The sequence below is a fragment of the Cheilinus undulatus genome, linkage group 9 (genome assembly GCF_018320785.1).
Source record: "Cheilinus undulatus linkage group 9, ASM1832078v1, whole genome shotgun sequence".
In the NCBI taxonomy this organism is placed as follows: Eukaryota; Metazoa; Chordata; class Actinopteri; order Labriformes; family Labridae; genus Cheilinus; species Cheilinus undulatus.
The window spans coordinates 12,808,646-12,831,585 of NC_054873.1; the positions used below are offsets into that span (position 1 = coordinate 12,808,646).

The 22,940-nt window shown below is 38.5% G+C and overlaps 2 protein-coding genes and 3 non-coding genes across 5 annotated transcripts in view; 1 reads left to right on the plus strand and 4 right to left on the minus strand.

Moving 5' to 3' along the window:
• The window catches only part of si:dkey-106n21.1 (solute carrier family 23 member 2), a 119,710-nt gene that overhangs the window by 60,821 nt on the left and 35,949 nt on the right, over nt 1-22,940 (plus strand). The window contains exon 7 of the mRNA XM_041796050.1: nt 17,789-17,945. Coding sequence (XP_041651984.1) covers nt 17,789-17,945 — 157 coding nt within the window. The remainder of the gene's footprint in view (nt 1-17,788; nt 17,946-22,940) is intronic.
• On the minus strand, nt 15,571-15,642 carry trnag-ucc. The gene has a single exon. It is a non-coding gene; the product is annotated as a tRNA-Gly (tRNA).
• LOC121514949 (nicotinamide riboside kinase 2-like) lies at nt 15,983-16,483 on the minus strand. The gene has a single exon (XM_041795411.1). It carries the CDS (start codon nt 16,466-16,468, stop codon nt 15,983-15,985), a length of 486 nt encoding a protein of 161 aa, XP_041651345.1. The 5' UTR covers nt 16,469-16,483.
• Nucleotides 16,708-16,789, minus strand: trnas-aga. The gene has a single exon. It is a non-coding gene; the product is annotated as a tRNA-Ser (tRNA).
• Nucleotides 17,023-17,094, minus strand: trnaa-ugc. The gene has a single exon. It is a non-coding gene; the product is annotated as a tRNA-Ala (tRNA).

A 22,940-nucleotide genomic window follows, 5' to 3' on the forward strand; every position in this document is an offset into this window, starting at 1 on the left:
TCACAGTGGGTAACATCCTTCAGTCAGGGTGGGCCTGGAAGAGGAAATCCTACTCACGCAGACAGGTACGACTGAGGAGCCGAAAAACAAGTCTTTGGTGTTCGTACAATACAGAGCATATCTATGAAATCATAGTGCTCGCCCTTTTATTAACATCCAAATACCAGCTAATGTGACTGCATTATAAATGCAAAAACAATGCTCCTGCACTGACAAGTTGCCAATACATTTGTGACATTTCGACATTTTTCACTCTCATGCAGTTAAAACCAAAACTGAACATCTGTGTTTCAGTTTAATGCTTTGGTTCTATTGATAATCCAAATAACAGATACTGAACTGATTCAAACCAACCTTTCATAAACTTTGGAAAATGGGTTACAGGCTGCTTTTATGTCACCAAATGGCAGAGCGAATTGCTTCTAAGAACAGACAATTTTCCTAATCAAACCACTCTCAGAAACCACATGCTAAGGACAGAACTGACTGAAACAAAAATGTCCATGTTGATAAAATGACAATAAAGAAGTGCTTGTAAATGTTGGTGCATTTGGAAATGTAGAGGGATGGGCCTGTGCAATTTTGGCTGGGCTTTTTGTGTTCATTGTGAGGTAAACTTGCCAAATCTATCAGCCACAGTGGTCTATGGATCATTTAAAGCATCTTCTAAGGTCAACAAAAGGTCAAGAGGCAGGCTAATAGTGCGAGTGCTTTCCTCAATTCAGATTGTAGCATTTTTTAAATCTAAGGGAATCATGTTTCTCCTGAGTGGGCGTGGCTTCAGTTCATTCAACAGACACACCCACACCGTCCTGGAGCAGATTTTACTGCCTCATTTTTCATGACTTTGAAGCTCAATTTTATAATGTTTTATGAGATGTTTTATTGACTGAAATTTGACCTGGGGGTTCATAACACAGTGATCTTTTTTTCAACAAACTTAAAAACAGATTTATTTTTACTTTATAGGGTCTTCTAGACAGATTTGTCTAGAAGAAGGGTAAACTGTTCAAACCAGACTTTTGGAGACCTAAAAATCTTTTAAGGGCCACTAAATCCTTCTCATGTAGCTCTCTCTGTCCTTCATGGATCATCTGCTGCTCAGCTGAGAAACATGTGTGGACCAGCGCACCTGCACTACTTTTACAAGACACTTAAATAAAACACACAGTGCTTGAAGTGGAAAACAATCACGGAACTAATTTGGAAGAAAAACCACAACTCAGTGATTTCTGGGATTTTTTTTTTTTTTATGCTGAACCGCAATACGCACTTTATATCTGGGTATTTTTTCTACCAAAAAAGAACATAAACAGAGTCACTACTTAGTCAAATCTACAGATATCGAATGTCACACTGGCACGCTTATTAACAGCATAATAATAACAACAAGAAGAAATAATGGTCAAAATAATTTGGCTTTTTTTATTTTGAAAGAAACTCTTTAATGTCAAAGAGAAAACAGATTTTACCCAGTAAGGCCAAGTAAATAAAAATTCCCCCCCTTTTAATAAAGTGACTGACCTAATCAAACTGAGGTCCAGCCAATTGGTGCTAGTAGTCTCACAATTACTGAAATGGGGATCACCTGAGTGCAGTGAGTTTGTCTTAAGTGATTGTAGTATAAAGACACCTGCCACTAGTTAATCAGTATCCCTGGCTACCATTACACCATGAAGCAGAAGAACACTCCAAGCAACGCAGAAAAAAGTTTATAAGAGAATAAGTCAGGGGATGGAAAATTCTTAGGTCTGATGAGACCTAAATAAAGTTGTATAGTAGACACTATACATCACCACAAATACACCATCCCCACTGTGAAGCACAGTAGTGGCAGCATCATGCTGTGGGGATGCTTCTCAGCAGCTGGCACTGAAAGTCTTGAAAATTTAGAGGATAAAATGAATGCGGCAACACATAAGAAAATCCTGTAGCACAATCATTCTCTACTCTACTGTGGAACTACAGCTTTGGAGAAGTATTATTTTACAGCAAGACAATGGCCCGAAGCATGCTGGGAAAGCTACATAGAAAGACAACAAGGTGAATGTTCTGGAGAGGCTGAGTTGAAACCCAGACATCAATCCAATAGGGAATTTGTGGCAGACTCAGTGCTGTGATTGCAGTCAAATGTGACTCTACTAAATTCTGACTTGAAGGGTGGGAATATTTATGCATACTTTCACTTCTGCCCTCTGTATGTTGTTGCTGATGTCACTAACAGTTGTTTAAGGGTCTTGCTTTACAGCTATCACAATGTTTCTGTCATGAACTGCTGCTGTTTTCCTTGGTCTACCCATTCAGTGTCTGTCACTGAGTACAGCAGTGGTTTCTTTCTTCTTCAGTACTTTTTGGCACTAAGAAGTAGCACTCTTAACACTGGAATCTTATTCTTCTATATTTTTGGTGGGAATTCTACTATAAAGTAAGATGGTTCTAGGGGTTATTCTATATCTAAAAATTTTTAATTTCTTTTCCAAAATCTTGTATTTTAGGACAATCCCAGAAGATATGGGTGTGGTATCCTATCAGGCCACAGACCCTCCAGCATAGACTGGAGGAGTTACCAAATTTAGAATTGACCAGAGGAGTCTTAAAACACTCATCTTAACTTTCTATTCAACTTCATTTCAAGTAGGGCTGTTTCTTATTTTGTGTCCTTCTATATATGAACTAATCCAATCTTCATCCACAATTATAGTGTTCCTCTCTTGTTCCCATTTCTCCTTATTGTCTCCTTAATTCCTCCTTAATAACAGTTTGTCTGTAAATAGTGTTTAAGTTGTAAGTAAGGAAGATTTTATTTGTTTTTAAGTTGTTCAAAGGACATAAGCTCTCCTTCAAATACCTGACCAAAGACAATCACACACTTTTCTTCCCACTTTTTAAATCCTGTTTCTAGATGAGGTGGGAGGAATTCATTATTGTATTCAATCTTAATTACTCTTGATATGTAGGTGGGGACTCTTAACTCCTTTCTAACTTTAGATGTTTTCTTAAGTTTTAAGTGTGTTTTTTATCCATACATTATTGATTTGATTAATTCTCCATTTCTCTTGATTCAGAAATGGGACTGTCTGAGGCATACCTGGGCACTCACTCTGTTCCATCCCAACCCATAATCTTGATCTTGAGTTAACCATACACTGTGTTTGAAGTCAAGTGTCTCAAGTCTAAAACTTTCTTTGCAGTAGTCGCCATATTTCAGCACCGTATATTCCTGGTTGCCAAATCTTTGTGCACTAAAAGATTATGCTTTACCAACTGAGCCTGCCAACATTATATCTGACTCTGCTTTGTGTTTCTAAATAGACTTGGACATAAATGGCTTTCTATGTAGAAAAAGACAATAAAGTCAACTCTGATAAATTTAGTTTATCCTTGTTTTAAAAAGTAAACCAATTGCTGCACATATCGTCTGGTCCTTTGAGACAAACACAAAGACACAGAGGGCAGAGCAGTTATCATAAATATGACTGTATGTTTGAGAGAGTTATGATAGAAATAAAAGATTACAGGTCATTTCAGGGTAAAGTAATATTCAACGTCTGTGGCAATTAGTCTAAAAAAAATTGATTTATTGCAAGTGGCTTGTTTTCTCACAAATGGTCCCAGATCTTTAATCAATCAATCAAACTTTATTGATATAGCACTTTTAAGACAAATCTAATTATTCAAAGTGCTTTGCAAAAGAACAAAAAATGATTGGCAGATGAAATGTTAAAGATTGATAAATTAATGCACATAATTAGAATTTAATAAACAAAACAAAAAAACAAAAAAACAAAGAAGCAGATTATTAAAGACAAGAATTAAAGGGCAAAGCCATAAAATTAGGGATGAGTGAAAGGTAAGAAACATTAAAAAGTTAATAAAATATAATTTCAAAAATATTGTTGAGTAATTTAAATAAAACAAACAAACAAACAAAAAGAAATCTTAATAAAATAATAATATTAAAAATCATAAATTATATAATTCTTTTGCAATATTCAAATTCTCTCTCCAGTCAGTCCAAACAGTTGTTAAAGATGATGAGCAGAGACCCACTGTTCAGTGCCGCCCACCTTGCTCTTTCCTGTTTTGAATTGTGGACTCTGTTCATTAATCTGTTCAAAACAACAAAACAATAAACTGATGCTTTGGTTTCATGGATGAATTTCACATAGCAAGGGAGAAAATCTGTTTATAGTGACCTTCACGGTTCATGCTGCAAGCATCTCTCTAAGCATTCAGGGACCGCTTGCAATGGAAACCAGGTGGATCACTTTTAACAGGTTTTCTCACTTGTGTGGAATCTAACCAGACGTGCCCGGGAGACTGTTTCAATTTCACATTTATCTGGGAAACCTCCCATTCAAAGTGTTTGGAAGGGATGGGATTCTTCAAAAAATTCTCAGAAGGTGATTGGACGAATGTTCTGTCTGTCACATACATGGCATGCCAATCAGAGTTAAAATAGCTCCAGTGCTAACCTGAGCTATACAGGCTAGTACTACCATAGTGTTTGAACTGCGGTGCTTGTCAGTGGCTAAAACCCATGCCGAAGCAGAATTCTCTGCTAAGAGAAGCTTTTGATGTGGCTCTGTTCTTGTGTGGTCAAGATCTGATTAAACTGTCGCTTTTCTACAGGTACATCCAAGCTAATTACTACCGTGGCAGCAGCCATTGTTACAGTACAGCTAAACTCCACCTGTAACAATTGCAAACTCATGCTGAAGCTGGTTAGAAGAGTGAAAAACATCTTTTCCGTCATGAAACACATGCAGTGATAATCTATGCTCTTGTTTTGATATAGAAATATGGCCCATTTTTGATATAACTGCCGCTATAGCTACATCCCAGTTAACTGCTTCACTGCTGGCATCCATCGGCTCACAGTACAACCTAACCTTCTGAGCCTGGCGTTAAATGATTAAACAACTTTTAAATAACTTCAGAGCCATAAATTGTAGCCAATTATTGTTTTTTTCCCCATGAAAGCCCTCCACTGTGTTATTCTAATGACGCTATCCATGTCCTCAGACCTCTTACAGAACGTGTGTAGACCACTGGTTCTTAACTGGTGGTCGGGACCCAAAAATGGGTTGCAGGGCTGTTTTCAGTGGGTTGCGAACAGGTTTCACAGAAGAAAAAAAAATAGGCAAAATATTGCTAATATTGAAGACCTAGGCAGACATCGATCCTTATACTTTATTTTGCAGGAAAACTAGTACATTTTGATTGTTTCTTTGATATTTTCACTTATTTATCCTGTTATCTTGGATGAAAATATTTTCAAAAAAGTTTTAATGTCATTTGTGAATGTCTTGTCACCTTTTAAAAACATAAAAAACAACCAAAATTTATTATTATGGTAAAACATAGTGAAATGAAATGTTTGGATGCATGTCCTCCCAAAGTGTTAGCCATTCTCTTTGTTCAGCCTTTTGTTGTGTTCTTTCCAAGGTCCAAATGTCCAAACTTTCTATTAAATTAATTTCATAAATATAAAAAAAATTGGGTCCCTACTTCACATTACAGCAGGTGGGGGGATCCTATGGCTGGATCAGTTAAGAACCACTGTTCTAGAGAGCCTGGAACATAGGTCTTTAAAGATTAAATCCATGCCAGTCTTTTTGTCGTTTTATCCATTTCATAATTAATTTTTCACTCGTCCCTGATGCTAGCAGCTAATACTGTCACCATATTGTCTGTTCATTTCCCACAATGCATTGTGACTTAGCTGTGACAACCAATGGCAGGCTGTTCTGTTGTCAAGTTGGTTTTATAGAGCAGCACCTGTGCAAACACTTTGAAACTGGAGTAGCGAGCCTGAATGACTGATAATGGAGAGAAAGAGACACAGAGAGGCTAGGATGTGTCCCTCTGTGTCCCTCTGTGTCACTGCAGACAAGGACTGCTTTAAATAATGACTCACATTCCCAAAAGCACAAGGACTTTTTTTTTTTGTAAAAATTTGAACTGAAATGAAAGATGTTTTCTTAACTTATAGAGAGATGATAAAACATGTTTTTGTTAAAAAAGACAAAACAATAATAATAATTATTAATATTTAGTGATTACTGTTCACTATGTTTAACGCATAAAAATCTTTTTAGATTTTTTCCTTTGTCTTTAAAGTCCCATAACCTTTTTAAAATTCAAGTGACATTGCTGCAGCACACATATTCTTAAAGCCCTGGTTGTCCTAAAAAACAGATGTTTAGAGCTTGACTGTGCACCACAGGGTTGATGTTTTACAAGCTTTTAAAGGCAAAAAGTCCAGGTGAGACAAAAAGGTAAAGAAATAGCATAGGGCCTAGAGGGTTAACTCCCTAGTAGCTACTGCCTCATTCTCCTCTAGTGATGCTGATTTGTCCCAACCATTTTTGCGCCGGCACAAACATTGTAGGATGGAGCTTGGCTAGGTGGATATGTCTGACAGTCTGGCCAATCCATCTGCTATGCAGGGTTAGTGAAATTCATTCATGAAACCAAAATGTTGGTTTACTTTACACCATGCAGAGTGGCGGAGAGAATCATTGTGGTCAGTTACAAGTAAGCAGAAGAAAACATGGCATATAGCAGCACAGCCTCCAGCACTACATCACAGTCTTTCATGTAACATCCAGCATTTCCATGGCAATAATACAAAAGCCCTTGTAAATGAATCCAGAAAGCAGCCTTGATGTAAACTTTAAGCAAGCTTTTGACTTGGGTGTCCTACATCATGCAGAAGCTGTCACAAAGTCAAAGACAACAAAGCCCACCCACAAAGAGGAGTGATGTGTTCGGTCAATTTGGCTGTCATTAGAAAACATCCTCTTGTTGAATGACATTACCCAGACCCTGAGAAAATTTAGCTTTGTTGGAAAGTATGATCCTTCCCAACATCAAAAAAGCAGTTAGTCTTTATTTAAAGGGTTTAGATGTTGGTTGTTAAATCATACTGAATACATCAATACTGATTTGAAATACTTGAATACAGGCTCCTGACAGTCCTCCACTGGTAAAATGATGGGTTTAGATGAGACAAAGTTGCATGAACACAGATTTTAAAAAATAAAGTAATGACAATTTGATTATTGGAATATTTGAAAATCATGATTCATCCCTAACCTGCAGTCACCATGTTGCTTTTGACATCTTAGTATGAAAAAAGCCTGACATGATGGTACAGATTCCTAGTAGTACATGATACATGACATGTTTGAAGAGATGAAACGACCGGGTCGTCTTTTGTTCATCTCTATGTTGAGGGGTTTCCGCTGGCCTCATGGCCAACTTGAATAAACATAACCCCAGTCAGAGTCCTTAGTGGGATTTTTGGAGCCCCATTTTTAAGCCCCTAACTTATGAGTGCCTTATGATTACAGTAATTATCTGTCAAACAGAGATAGCCTCTGGTGATGGACACACACACAGAATTGTTTTTATGTTTTTGAAGCTCTGTGTACCCAAGGACGGGTTTTTAGTCAAGCACATATGCTCTTTTTAACATCCGCCCATCAACATCACATTCACTCAGGAACAAACCGTGACAGGCCGACATGCTCAGTCCTTTACTGCTCTGTCAATCACCATTAAATGGGTGCATATGCTGCTTTACGTGCTAAAGTTGTTTACTCTGTCTATACATTTTGCATTGAGAGGTTGTGCTAGGTCATTGATATCAAGCTTGTTTTTTAAGTTAAACTATCTAACTGTGTTGTAAGGAGTGATTTAAATCATGCATGTCTGATCTTCTTGGGAAGAACTGGGGGCTTAACACCGCATTTTCATTTACCTGTTTTTTCGTCATTTCTGCAAAATAAACCATGAAGTTTTGTGAGTTTTAAAGATAGAAAATACTCAGCTTTAGCATTCTTGACTGTGAAGGATTGCCAGTTTTCTAAACTGTAACCATTCAGGCCAGGGCCCCTGGCTTTAGCCCAGGCTAATTTAGCCTAGACAAATCAACAATAAGCCAAGGGGGTCTTGTCCCCCTTTACCTTGTTTTTTTTTTTTTTTTTTTTTTTTTTTAAAGGAGCGCGCTTATCAACAATCCCAATTAAACCATTATAGAAGTCCTTCCAAGCATACTCAACACCATCAATAAGGCCAAAATTCTCCCAATCAAAAGCAAGGAGATAAAGCTTGTTCTAGGAGGTGTTTCATGTTTACCTTTCTAATGATTCAGGGCAGGATTGCCAGGTCTGTGTGACAAAACTAGCCCAGTGGCCGATAAAAACTAGCCCAAAACTAGCCCAAAACCAGGCCCAATGCTGAAAGTCAAAATAATACAGTAAAACCTCTGACACACTGCATATATTACTTGATTAGCCACAGACATTCTGCTGTTTTCCTGCCTCTCTACTGGTTGTTGTAGTTGTACTTGAGTGTAAATAGAGTAGTTTGTTATGCTACAGAAATTAAATACTCATACACAAGACATAAAGAAAAAATGGGTCTGCTCAACCAGCGGTCTCCAATCTTGAAAAGATTTCTGGAATTACACTGCTCTGTGAACTCATCAGACACTAGATTTAACCAGTTCCAATTAGGCTGCCTTCACACTGCTGGCCTTCATGCTCAATTCTGATCTTTTCTCAGATTTGATCTTTTTGTTCGCCTGTTCTCACTGGAGTAGACTTCCAAAAGATCAGATATGTATCTGATTTAGAAGCACAAATAAAAGTGGCCTGAATCTGATTCCAAACGGTCAGATTCATTGTGACTTGTGCTATTCATACATTATCCTGTCATTTCATGCTTTATATTGTTGTAGCCTTTTATCTTTTTGTATTGTATCATATCCTATTGCATCATATAATATCATACTGAATCATATCATTCTGAATCATGTTGTATCATACCATATTATGCTTGCATTGCATTGCATCCCATCATATTGTATCAAACCAAACAACACTGTATCATGTTGTATTTAACCTCCTAAGACCCAGCATGCACATATGAGGACATTACATTCTGCCTTCCCACAACAAAGTCATAACTTCTGCTCGTAGAATTTTTGAGATTTTTTTCTGAAATTTTCATTAAAGTTTATGTGATTAACTTGAAATGTTGGGATGCATTGCCTTTTTGGTCATTTTGGGGAATTTTCAAGTATTTTCATGGAAATGTAGTGGATGTTGATGTATTTCGGAGAGTATCATTGTAAGATTTGGAGGGAAAAAAATGATTAAATTATGGAATTTTCAGGGGAATTTGGGATATTCATTTATACATTTTTGGGAAGTGGATTGGGAATTTCAGGGTAGAGGTCGTCCATCAAAATTTTCAGGAATTTTCAGGGAATTTATTTGGAAATTTGGATGTACGTATTTGCAATTCTTTTTAGAAATTGCTCTGAAATTTTAGGGGAATTTTCTTTGACATTTGGGGAATTTACTTGGAAATGTTCAGGAATTTATGTGCATTTTTGGGGGGTGGGGGGGTATTGGAATGTTTTAGCTGTATTGTGAAGCTTCACTAAATGATTTTAGGATTAATTTAAAAGAAAAATTAAGCTACTTTAAATGGGAACTTGTTTGGATTTTTTAAAGGAATTTTTTCAAAGAAATCCCAGCGTGATGTTTGAACTTATCAGACCACACTCATCCCAACTCATTGGTAAAAATGAAAAATGCTCTCCAAACAAAAGCTCAGGTCTCAGGTGGTTAAATAATTTATTTTTTTGTACTTATTGCTTTGAACTAATGATAAATTTTTATCTCAGGGTAGGAAACCATTTATCCTTGCCTCTACTCAGACTGACTGCTTCCTACTCTGGTGGTCTAATCTCAGCATTCACTGTGCGGTTGAACCATTTATCACACACAACCAAAACTCAAGTTTTAAATTGTCATTCTGCAGTCCGATCGTAGGGCACAGCTGACTTCTCACACTGATGAGTGAAATCAGGACGGATTAAGTGCAGCACAAGGATTACAACTTTTGACTGGGCTTATTAATACCAGAAGTTAGTTTGCATGCTTTAGTCGCTACTAAAACATGCAGTTTTTATTGCCCAATCTGGGCTGTTCTTTAACTTTTATGTAGGAAAGTTCCCTCTTTTTGATGATAAGCATGAATTGTTGTTTGTTTATTGATCGCAGACACAATTTGATTTTTGCTTTAAGACAAATCAAGACAATCAGACAGGAATGTTCAGCTCTAACTCTCCCTTTTTATTTTGCCAATTTTTCGTCATGACAAAAAGTTAATCAAGTCAAGAAATCACATATGACTCTCAGCAGATGCAGGTTAGTGTCCGTGGATGATAAAATCTTGAGGGTTTTCTGACTTCATCCTGTTGCGAATTTTTCTCCTCTACATGTCACTCTCTCTCTGTCTCTCATGGATGGTCTGCTGCTCAGCTGAGAAAAGTTTACACAGAAAAAATGCCCTGCTGTTTTTTTTTTGGATCTGCTCTTAGCTCTTTTCTCATGAGTGTTTACATCAGAAATTCATCCATGTCGAGAGCTAATTAGGCCATGGTCAGCCATTTCAAATGATGCACTGCAAACTAATTGTGCAACTGAAAATTCAGGTGCATAGTCCTAAAAGTGCACAGTGTCCCAGCTATAGTTTAAAGGACAGTTGCAAGATGCAACAATTTGCACCCTGATCTTCTCATATTGCATCGTATTGTGTGGTGCATCGCATCATACTGATTTGTATATCCTTTCGTACTTATCCTTTTGTGTTGTCCATCCATCCAGTTTCTATACCCCTTATTCTGTTCTGGGTCGGGGGTGGGCTGGAGCCTATCCCAGCTGTCACTGGGTGAGAGGCGGGGTACACCCTGGACTGGTCGCCAGTCAATTGCAGGGCTGACACATAGAGACAGACAACCAGACGCGCTCACATTCACACCTACGGCCAATTTAGAGTGATCAATTAACCTAATGAGCATGTTTTTGGTGATGGGAGGAAGCCGGAGTACCTGGAGAGAACCCACGCGTGCACAGGGAGAACATGCAAACTCTGCAAAGAAAGGCCCTTCCCTGTTCGGGAGGTGAACCAGCAACCTTCTTGCTGTGAGGCAACAGCACTAACCACTGCGCCGCTGTGCCGTCCCCTTTTGTGTTGTATTATTTAATATTGTATCAAATTGAAATTATAAAGTATCGTACCTTATTGTATTATATCTTATCATTCAGTATCGGGTTGTTTTGTATGGTACCCAATCACACCAAATCGTGCTTGCATCACATTGGCTCCTATCTGTTAAAACAATGTAATCTGATATAGAGCTGGAGCGACATAATCTACATCATAGATGACATTAATAAGTCGATTCACACCTCTGTGCGTCATCGCAAGGAGAAAGATGGCTGCCTGCCAGAGAGTTAGCTCTGCTGAAGACAAGCTTGTTGAGGAGAGGATCCTGTCTTCGGCTCATCTAAAGTTTGGAAATACTTGAAATGCAATCCTGCAAACATGGCGCTGAGAGGATTTATTATAGTGGGAGACCAAAACCTTACACACCTCATAAGTCTGCTCAGATGTCCACACATTCAAGTTTTTGCATACATATCATGAGTATTTGTGTTAAGAGAAGAATAAAAAATATAAATATGAATGAGGCGCTTTTGAAATGTATTGGCAAAATTTTTAGCCCCATTAATGACATAAAAAACAGATTATTCACTTCCAAATAATCAATAAAGGAATTGACTAATAAGCAAACAATTGATAGATTCATTGATAAAATAATCCAAAGGGACAGCCTGAATATGGTACAATAGGATTAGATGTGGTAGGGTATGGCATGCTACAGCTCTGAATCGTACCCTATCATATAGTATCGTATTAAATTTTTTTGTATGGTGTTGCATTGTGCTGTCACTTGGAGGCAACATAGAAAGCAAAAACTATTTCACACTTTTTTTTTCAACAAAGAGGACACCGTGTATTTGTTTTCCTTCAGCACAAGCTGGGAAATCACGGCAGCAGCCAGCAGAGACGTCAGTTTGACATGTTTGGATGCTCCCAGGCATTTTATTTAATTATTATTTCCTAAATGTTAAAAGGGAGAGAGAGAGGAATGTGACACATGCTAAAGAAATGCTGACGCACGTTAAAAGTTTGAAAGACATAAAACTGAATGCAGAAGCTCCTCCAGTGAGTCAGTTTGACTTCAGGGTTTAATCTTTGGAATGTATTATGGATGGCAGAGTGACTCACAGCTTGTGCATCCAGCAAAATCTAAGAAGACAAACAACCTGCCATACCCCCCAAATAATAGGCCTCTTTATCTCAGAATCAATACAGTTAAGTTTTGACTTTCCATTAGGATTAATAGTCTATCATCAAATGAAACCACAGAATAATGAAATATTGTAGTTTTAGCATAAAGGAATGTAACTTAAATACAAGATTAGAAGGAGCCCATGTACTAAAGAGAAACACACAATCTGCTGCCAAATCCCATTTATCATTGATTAATTTATAATTCATGACATGTCGGCACATAAAATCACACTGGATGTACATCTGTGGTTGTGGCAATTATGGATCTAGATGGATTTATCTTCCTCTTAGATCCTCTGTAGATAAGATCAAAACAATAATCAGGTAGATACAAGAACATTTTCTTGGCATGTTTTTCTGCCCTAGAGCTACTGTTTGGCTTTCCTCAAACCGTCCCACGTATGAAAATAAAGAAACTTTTTGCTCCCATGTAACCTCTCCACAACAGAGCACATGTGCCAGAGCTGTGTCATAAAACGGCGCTAACATGTGAAGAGAATGATAACCAGTGCACTACAAATAAATCATGCTAAATAAGCTTATACTCTGAAGGCTGTTTCTCTTCAGACACCTTTGCTGTAGAAGACTTACCCAACAACTTACATGTATGGCTTTGTGAATAATGCAGAGAGGAATATAAAAATGATCAAGTTTTCAGTCTTCAAAACAAGCATTGAAATGTATCTCAAGGCCTTTAAAGTCCCATAAATCAGTGCTTTTTTATAGTTGTGTACAAACCAGTAAATGTAGTTAGGCCTCTTATTACAGTCAAGCCCATCCAAGGACATGGATGCATTTGTGTTTTAAATACACGGGCCAGACGTGGCCATCCAACAGGCTGGGTGGATCTGGCACCGGTTCCTAGAGCACCTCCTCTTTTTTGCATTCTTCTTATGGGATGGAAATAAAGTAACGTTGGTACAGCACGTCTATCAAAGGTTTTTAACGCAGAAAACCGTCTACAATAAGGATGTGAGTCTCCTCCTCCTTAGCGCCCATCTGTGGGATGATCTCGGTGTCCAGGGTGTTATCAACACCTTCATTATTAATTAAACCAATGCCCATCACATCAGCAGTACTGGTTCTAGCCTTTTGGTTAACCTGCTCTGTTTCTGAGCTCCTGGCTTGGGTTGAATTTTTGAGTTGAGTGGAAAAAATAGTTTGTTGCCAAGTGATACCAAATATATGAACCCACTCCCTCTTCTTCTTTCTTTACTGACATCAATTCTCATATTCTACCAAAGCGCATCGTGTTGTATTGTATTGTAACATATTGTAATGTATCGTATCATATCTTGTATTGTATGGCGCTGTACCCTGTTGTTTCCTATAGAATTATGTTATATTTTCTCATCACATCATCATTCAATCAATCAGTCAATCTTTGTATGTATAGGGCCAATTCATGACCGAAGTTATGTCAAGACGCTACTCTAGAAGGGTAGGAGGCCCTCCGTTTTGGCCGATTATAGACCAGCGTTAATGAATATATTATAAAAAAGACCAGTGTCAGTTTATCAATGATAAATATAGCAGTGAAGTAGTATTAGTCTAGAATAAATGAAACTGTTCTAGTAATGATTATAAAAGTAAGAGTGATGTAGAGTGATGAAGATGAAGCATTGATCATTGTTATACTAGCATTAGCAAAAGTCATGACAGTGAAGAGAGCTTTTAGTTCAGGCAGGCTACAGGGTCAAGCTCTGCCCCGATCAGCTGATCTAGTGCAAGCTCTAATCAGCTGACAGCCAGCTGATTTGCCCTAAGCATGCTATTGGCCCCCTCATGCTGCCTTATTCAAACTGCTCTTGCCTGGCCAGGCTCTGCTGCTCTCTCTCTGCAAGCTGCTCTTGCAACCCTCCTCCACCCCACCTCCTCCTTTATTCTGCTTCTGACTTAAACAATGTCATATACTCAAATACCTAAAATGGCCCCTACATCCCTTCATATTTCTGTATGTGGCCCTCAGTGGCATAAAACCATGATGCCATTTTTGCTAAAAAAAAAAAAGAAAAAAAAAAAAACGTAATAATCGACATAAATGCATTGTAGCCTTGTGTCAGAGCTGCTACTTTCTCAGTCCGCTGTGGTGAGTGATGGCATAATAGTCACATGACTGCATACAGCCATATTACGTAACTTTATCTTAGCCAATCAAATCAACAAGACCAACAACAGTCATTTTACTCAGCCTGTTTGTTCTGCTAAGGGGAACGTTGCACCTGCATGCAGAATGAACAGTATGATGGGCCAAGGCTTTACACCTTCAAACTTAAAAAAGGAATAAAAACTAGAGCTGTCAATTGGTTAGAAATATTAATCAAGTTAATCACATCCCTAGGCTGTGATTAATCATGATTAATCACAGCATTTCTTTAGTTTTAGTAATTTCTTTTAGTAAGTTCTTGTTATCAAGTGTTTATTTTTATTATTTTAACCTTATGTCTAGCCCTTTGAAAGTGCTTTTTACTAAAGAATGTATTATTAATATTATTATCTATAAATTAACATTTAAAATACTACCATTTACTTGCATTTTTGTTTGAGATAAATTAGTCCAACTATGGTGTTTAAATGGTTTATGGTGTTTGTGGTTTGTAAATCAGATTGTTTTTATTCACTGAGCAATAATATTTATGAACTGCAATATAAACTGCCAGCAGACAAACACATCAGGTACAAAATGACAGTAGTTGTGACAGTAGTTCTCACAGGTGTTCTGTGGTACGGGTCATCCGAGACATTATAGCTTGATCCCATGTTGTTGTGAGTGTCTTTGCTACCATTAGCAAAAATGCGTTTTGCCCGGAGGTGGTACTTTAGACTCATTGTGCTTCAGACAGTTAGTTCATCACTGCAGTATGTACACACAACTTTTGTTTTATCCAGACTTCCATTAGGCAGCTTTTTAAACCATTTGGCCAGGACAACACCAACCCTGGCCTGGAGCTCTACCCCGTCTTGGGTACTTTGCACCTAATGTCTGCAAGCTGCAAAGTAGGTGATACTGACACACCTTGGAATTGAAAACAAGTTTAGGGTCTGTGGAAATGGGACAGATTGGCAGAGAGAAAGCCAGCAAAGCAGAACGACGGGGCAAGAGTCCAGAGGTATGCAATTTGACCCATACAAAGTTTTCATCTGCCAGTACTCTCGGGGGGGAGCCCATGCAGTGGTGAATTCTTTCTCTTCCAAAGTCATTGAGCAAGCAAGGGAAAATGAGTGCTAGGTGCCAGACAATAAATTGCAATTCTACTTAACAATTCCAGTATAGCACAAGCCACGGTTGCACTGACATGAAAGGGTGAAAATCTCTCAAGCTTGCTAGATACTCTGCTCACCACCATCTGCGATGGCCGGGAATCGAACCCGGGTCAACTGCTTGGAAGGCAGCTATGCTCACCACTATACCACCATCGCCCGGTGAGAGCACTAAACACACTGGAAACAAACCATTGAAGACTGTACCTTGGGGGAAGAATGACAGATGAAGACACTTGGTAACTGCTGCTACTGCTCCCATGGCCAGTGCCTAAATTTCCATGATTAGCACCATGGCAACGAGCATCATACACAAACTACTGTGCGAGGCAGCCATCTTAACACATCCATGACAATGACACACTGCAAAGGAGAACACAAATCAATTATACGCTCAGGCTGAGAAAAACTGGCTTCAGTAGCTGGGAATGAAACCCAGGTCAACTGCTTCCAAGGCAACTATGATCAACACTCTACCACTGCATAAACAAAACTTTTGTTATTTCTGCAACAAACTACGAATTTGGATTGGACTGACAAAACTGCTCTTGATGAAGTTACCAATAACCGATACTTTATGAGACAGTGCTAGAATAAGCACATGGTTAGACACAAATGGAAAAGCAATCTTTGGCATGAGGAATTGAAGCGACGAGGAACTGATGTTCTTGTGTTTCAAATACATGGGCCAGACGTGGCCATCCAACAGGCTGGGTGGATCTGGCACCGTGTAGTTCCTAGAGCCCCTCCTCTTTTTGCATTCGTCATACGGGATGGAAATAAAGTAACGTTGGTTCAGCACGTCGATCAAAGGTTCGTAGATGTAAAGCAGAAAGCCTTCCACAATAAGGATGTGTGTCTCCTCCTCCTTAGTGTCAGACTTTGGGACAATCTCAATGTCCAGGGTGTTATTAACGCCATGAGTTTTCTTAAACTTCACTGGGTTATCCAACCATGCGTAGATCGTACTCATCATGGCGTCCATGTCCAGAGCATTGATGAGCCATCTTCACCAACTTCAATCTGATCGTGGGGCTTGAAGAAGTCATCCTGATGGACCACATCAGTCTGTTTACCAGACATTCATGATGTCTTCAACACATTTCAATACATGTTCATTCAAGTCTCTACTTCCTGCATCTGATGCAGAAACCGAAATGTATTGCAACTGCAAAGTGTCTGTAGTTTGAGACCTTGTTTTTGGGAGAATTCAAAAGACTTCTACGTTGTTGGCAGGACTCGAACCTGCGCAGGGAGACCCCAATGGATTTCTAGTCCATCACCTTAGCCTCTCAGCCACAACAACCACTGCAGACATGTTTTCTGGACTCATTGTAGAAAGCAACTCATTGTTGCCAAATATAAGAAAATATGTGGTATCAGGGAAGAAAAGCAGCAATTCCCGAGAGACAGGCAAAGGTACCTCTGCAAGAGCACCTGTGTTGCTGAAGGATGTTACTGAGACTTGCCCTCAATTCAGTAGGATATGCGGCTGCCCACTCATGTCAGGGGCTGGAGACACACCAGCAGGGTCATTGGTGGAGATGCCGGGGATTGAACCCGGGGCCTCATACATGCAAAGCATGCGCTCTACCACTGAGCTACATCCCCTCTGCATGTGAGCCCCATACAGAACAGATGGAGCAATAGAACTGGCAACCTTTGGGCATGACTACTTGGAAGGGCTGTTGCTGTTGCTAACCATAAAAGATTTGGAAAAGATTACCAAGGCCTATGTGTGAGTCTTTGCCCATCTGAGTGAGTGATGTATTTCTGTCCAACAGGTCAGAGGCTAGCTGTATGTGGGCATGACTTTGTTGCTGTGTGGGCATTTTTTCTGAATTCCTTGGTGAGCCACTCGTCTGCTTCTCAGGAAAAAAAACCTCCACCGTCAGGTGCACACAAACTTCCAAATCACTGTTGTTGGCGTAACTCGAACCTGCGCGGAGAAATCCCAAAGGATTCCAACCTTCTCAAACGAAATTTGCTATGAAGCCAACCTGGGTCTGTCTCCTCACTCATCAGTGCCGGCTGTGTTTGACCCGCCTTTAACCTTTTCACCCTAAGGACGTAAACATCTGCGCAGGAGAACTACGGGAGAAAGTTGTGATCAAAGTTAGTGTTATTATTATTTTTTAACAGGTTCATATTAACAGGCCTAATAAAAACACAGATACACACTACTTAAAACACCACTGAGACTTTCTCTGAGAATTTCAGCCGTGTTTTGATTTATATTTGCTATTTCAAATGTGTTTAAATTACAGCTGGGATGTAACACTGTGTCTCTCATGTCTAACTCTAGGCTTTGTTCGGGATGTGTGGAGCCTGGCTGGTCTGCTTCCTGCTCACCATCTTTGACGTCCTTCCTTCAAAGTCCAACGAATACGGCTTCTCAGCCAGGACTGACATCAGTCTGGATGCTGTGACAAATTCCCCCTGGTTCCACGTTCCTTACCCTGGTAAGAGCAAAAATCTACATGAACAAATGAATAAGCAGGAGAATGGATGATTTTCAGAAACTGTGATTTAGGCATGCATAATGCAACATGCAGGGGGAATGTGGTACCTGGATTAATTTTTATTTATTTATTTAGTTTTTTAATGTTATAGCGTATCCTAACAACATGCTGCAAAACCCATTCAATATTATAGGTTCCTATTTCTGCCTGGCCTCACAAAATCCATTGTGCACTGATGACTTGATTGGAACGACTTAACCCAAGTCGAGATATCACATTGGATGAGACTTGGGGTGTTCATGTAGCTTAGTCCTTTTATTCATGAACTATGAAACCTCCAGTTAGTATTTTTTCCTATATTTTTAACATACCAATCACTGGATATTTTACCTTTTTCGGCCCATTCTCTGTAAACCCTAGAGTAGGTTGTGTGTGAAAATCCCAGTAGATCAGCAGTGTCTGAAATTCTCAGACCAGCCCGTCTGGCACCAACAACCATGCCACATTCAAAATCACTCACTTAAATGCCCTTTTCTTCCCCATTCTGATGCTCAGTTTGAACTTCAGTTAGTCATCTTGATCTCATCTACATGCCTAAATGTATTAAGTTTAAGTTGCTGCCATGTGATTGGCTGATCAGCTATTTGTGTTAACAAGCAATCGAACAGGTGTACCAAATAAAGTGGCAGGTAGTTAGCTAGTGATGCATGATGTCCGATTGAGCAGACAGATGAATAATTGGAATTTTCTCCCAATCTTAAACTAATACTTGGAAAATATAATATTGACAGGACTCTTGATGTAACTTTATAATATATTTTTATTATCTTAGAATACAAGGCTTTTGTGGATATTCCAGAGGAACTTGGCATACCTGATTGGCTGTTGGCCATCTTGGTTTGAGGAGAAAATAAATGTACATGGCTTGCGACTAGTAGTCAGTGTATAGGATGATGCACTAGCATCTACCAATGAGGCTGATATGCAACAAGGCCCTCAAAACCCATGCATATGCAAGAAACTGGCATTTTACTAGCTCTCCACAACAGTGACCTCTAGGCATGCAAGGGCTGTGGTGAGTGGCATTGATGTACAGTTAATCATTACTGCACACAGTTTTTCCCTCTAATTAAAAAAGAAAAGAAAACAGCTCATCACAAAAAAGTATGCTGATTAGCACAGATTAAGTGTACAAAAACAGCACAAATGACCAGAAAATGTGATTAAATGTGGTTTTGTAATCCTGTATGTGCTTCTGTTGCTGTGTAAGTTTATCAGTTTATCAGTTTATATTTAATAGTTTTTCAGCAAAATTGAATTAGATATTTTAAATTCAATTTGATAAAAGTATGCCTTTTTGTTCACAACACAACACAGAAAGTGAGCCATATTTCCCATGTTTCCAACTAGCTTTGTCTCATGCTTATACGTCACTGAAAGTCAAACTATCCAAAAAGGAATGACAGGTATTTCGATTATGCAGAGATAGCTGCATGTTTATTTGCAGTATGCATTTCAGCAATGATTGCACATTTATGCAGTTATTATACTGATCATATATTTTAAGCCTTTTTGCAGCAATAATTAGCAAATTTTTCCCCAGTTTAAAATTTTAATCTTTGTTTTCTGAACTCATCTGCTTCCCACAATCACATTCATTATTAATCATTCAAATATGCAAATAGAGGACACTCTGTAGTGTATCACAAAGTTTCACAACTGCCCTTAAATGAACTGCCAAAAGCTAGAGCAAGCGAAATCCTTCCTCTGTTTTAAAGATGTCTTTTAGTAGGGTAAATGGTGTGATCATAATGTTTTTGTTATCTAATATTTTTCATAATCACATTGGATACAGAGACTAGTCATTGACCTAAAATCCCCCATTGAGCTTAATTTGCCTTTTGTGCAAGTTATCTGGTCTTGTGACTGTGATGTGGTCATGTGAATTTATTTTGGCACCAGTTGGATGCATACTCCTGAAAATAACTTGAGGATATTTACAACATGAAGGCCATCAAAACATATTAACCAGCAGCTTTCACTTATCCTCATATGAACCCAATGGTGACCACGTGTGACAGAGTCTGTGGGGCTGAAATTGTCAGATGATTTGACATGATTATGGAGGCATTAGCATCAGAACTCATGTCACATAAGGCTTTTACCCATAACCCCTTTGGTGTTTTAACATTTCAAACAGCCAACTAATGGGGAAACTATACAACTGGTTAAGGAGGCTAAGTGTGTGGCACAGTTTAATAAATTATTTAAAAGATACATACAAGGCCAAACTGAAAAATTATATCGGCAGGTTAGAGGTGATTAAATAGCTTCACAAGGTACGCAACTGCCAGACCATGAAAGAGCAGTGGTGGGCTAAAGAGAACGGCTAAATTGCTTTGTAGACCTTGGTTTTGTGTCTCCATGATATTCTATTTTCTCTTGAATCAGAGTGGGCATTTATGCAGTGTCCATATTTGTCCCCCCAAAATCTAATCAATAGCATTTGTGCTAAGTTTGAGGAAAATCGCTCATAGCATTATTGAGATGTTATGCCAACAATCAAGGCATGAACACCGGGGTTTCCCATCCATTACCTGGACCATGGTGCTGCACCAAAGCCTTATCTTTAAGGCCATAGTCAGGAGACGAAGCCTTGAGGCATGTCAGGTGAAGCACTTGCTCCTTTTCACAGTATATCCAGGTAGGATCTGTTTATTATAGATTCACACACCTCAGCTATATGGGGCACTGCCTTAATGCTAACTTAATATTCCACTGAGCTTTTGATCAAGAAGACTCACTGATGTATCACTAAACAGGAAGTGATTCAAGTATTTATCGTGGTTATAAATCGTGTTAAACCCTTTTTGCACCCACTAATAAGGCAGAGAAAGGGAACATGCAGTCATGTAAAAGATTTTCAGTCCTAGCTGAGTGAAACAGTCTCTGATTTTAGTTAACTGTTAGATAATTCATTATTCTTTCAGCAGATAGAGAGACTATAGCTGTAAACATCCCTGTTTCTATGACTTAATTGATTCCTGAGTTACATGGACAAGGAAGGAGAAACAGAGTGTTAATAATGACTATTATTTCTCTCTAGAATGTAAAAATAACAGAAATTAAATTCACACAGCATTTAACCCTTAGGGCACAAGCAGCTCGGAGTCGTGCCACAGACAGCCTTTGTAAACTACCTCGTAACTTTTTAACCATAAATCAAAGGCATTTACTTGTTTTTTCCTCCAAAAGCTCTCGGTTGTGCCTTTCTAATGACATTCTCCATGTGTTTGTAGCTGTTACAGAACATTTTCTCGTGAGCCTGGTACTTGGCTGACTTTCTGGGGTCTTGAAAGATCAAACCCACACCGGTAGCTACGATATTGGGATATTGGACACTTTTTCATCCATAAATAATCAATTTTTCAATCATTCCTGCACTTAGCCAGCTACACTGCTGAACAGTGCATGTGCACAGACTTAGAAAACTGAAAAAAAGAGTCTGAAAGACTCAGACAAGAGAGAAATAAACACAGGGAGGCTGTAGTTTGTACCTCAGAGTCACTGCAATTTAAATAAGGACTCCAATTCAAAAGTCAAATTTGAATGTTTTGAAGACTTTTTGTCACAGAATAATACATTTTTAAAATTCTTTAGTCCCCAAGAGATGGGGGAACAAGTTTGCGCAAAAAATGTAGTCATTAATACTTACTGCATGATTTGTAATTTCTGATTAGTTTTCCTTTGTCTCATAACCTTTTAAATTAAAGTGACATTGCTGTAGCACACATATTCTTAAAGTCAAAGTTACACTGAAGAAAAGGATGTTTAGAGCTGGACTGTGAACCACAGGGTTGATGTTCTTACAAGGCATTTAAGACAAAAAGTCCAGGTGAGACACAATGGTTAAAAAGTAGCTGGGTTTGTCTTACTGAGGCAAACAAACATAAAATCTAATCTCTATCTGACATTGTTAAATTAAAGTAAACAAGATAAAGGAAAATAAGGCTGTGAAACAGTTTTCTGGAGGAGATTATTTTTAGAAAAAAATCTGAGATGGTCATGTGACCTGCTGCATTTCATTACACTATTTTTAAACAAACATTTATAGACAGTGGATGTTTTATTATGAATATTAAATTAAAAAATGTATCAAAGACAAGGTAAAAAGTTATCTTTAGATGTAAATAACCATTTTTTTTGAGAAAAGAACATTTCTAAAATATTTATCGTCAAGTCAGACCAGGAACAAAATTAAAATTGTAATTGGCCAAACAAATTACAGTCATAACACCTCTGATTTTACGACTACAAATATTTTTTTAAGAGAACAAAATTTCCATAGATAAATCCTCTTCATTTTTCTCTGAAACACACATAAATGGTGATTTATCTTCAAAATGTCAAAATTTCCCTCCTGGGGGAGCATGACCCTGGACCCCCCTAGAAGGTTCCAGATCCTCCACCATAGTCTCCTAAAATCCTGGTGGAAACACTGAACATATGACCTCAACACTTGACCCTGAACTATCTGGACCTAAACAGGAAATCCTTCAGTCAAAGTGGACATTTGTGCAAAGTTTGATGGCAATCCCTCAAAACGTTCTACAAGAAATAAATATGAGCCACATTTACCCCGACCTCTGACCTCTACCGTCTAATCAGCTCATCCTGAAGTCAGAATGGACAGTTGGGCAAAGTTTAAAAGAAATTGCTCCAAGTGTTTTTGAGATGGATGGACCGATGGGCAGACGGCAAACACAAAAACAAGAACATCTAAATGTGAAACATATCAACACATGTCAGCCTTTTCTTCACTCTCTTTAGGAACATTTGATACCTGTCGATACCTGTCAAGTCACATATACCGTAGGTCTTGTGTTGAAATATGTCATGTACTCAAGGTAAGCTTAGGATACCTACACACTACACTGCTTTCCAAGGAAGAAATACGCCCTGCTTAAAAAATAACAGCGAAGAAAAAGATTCAAC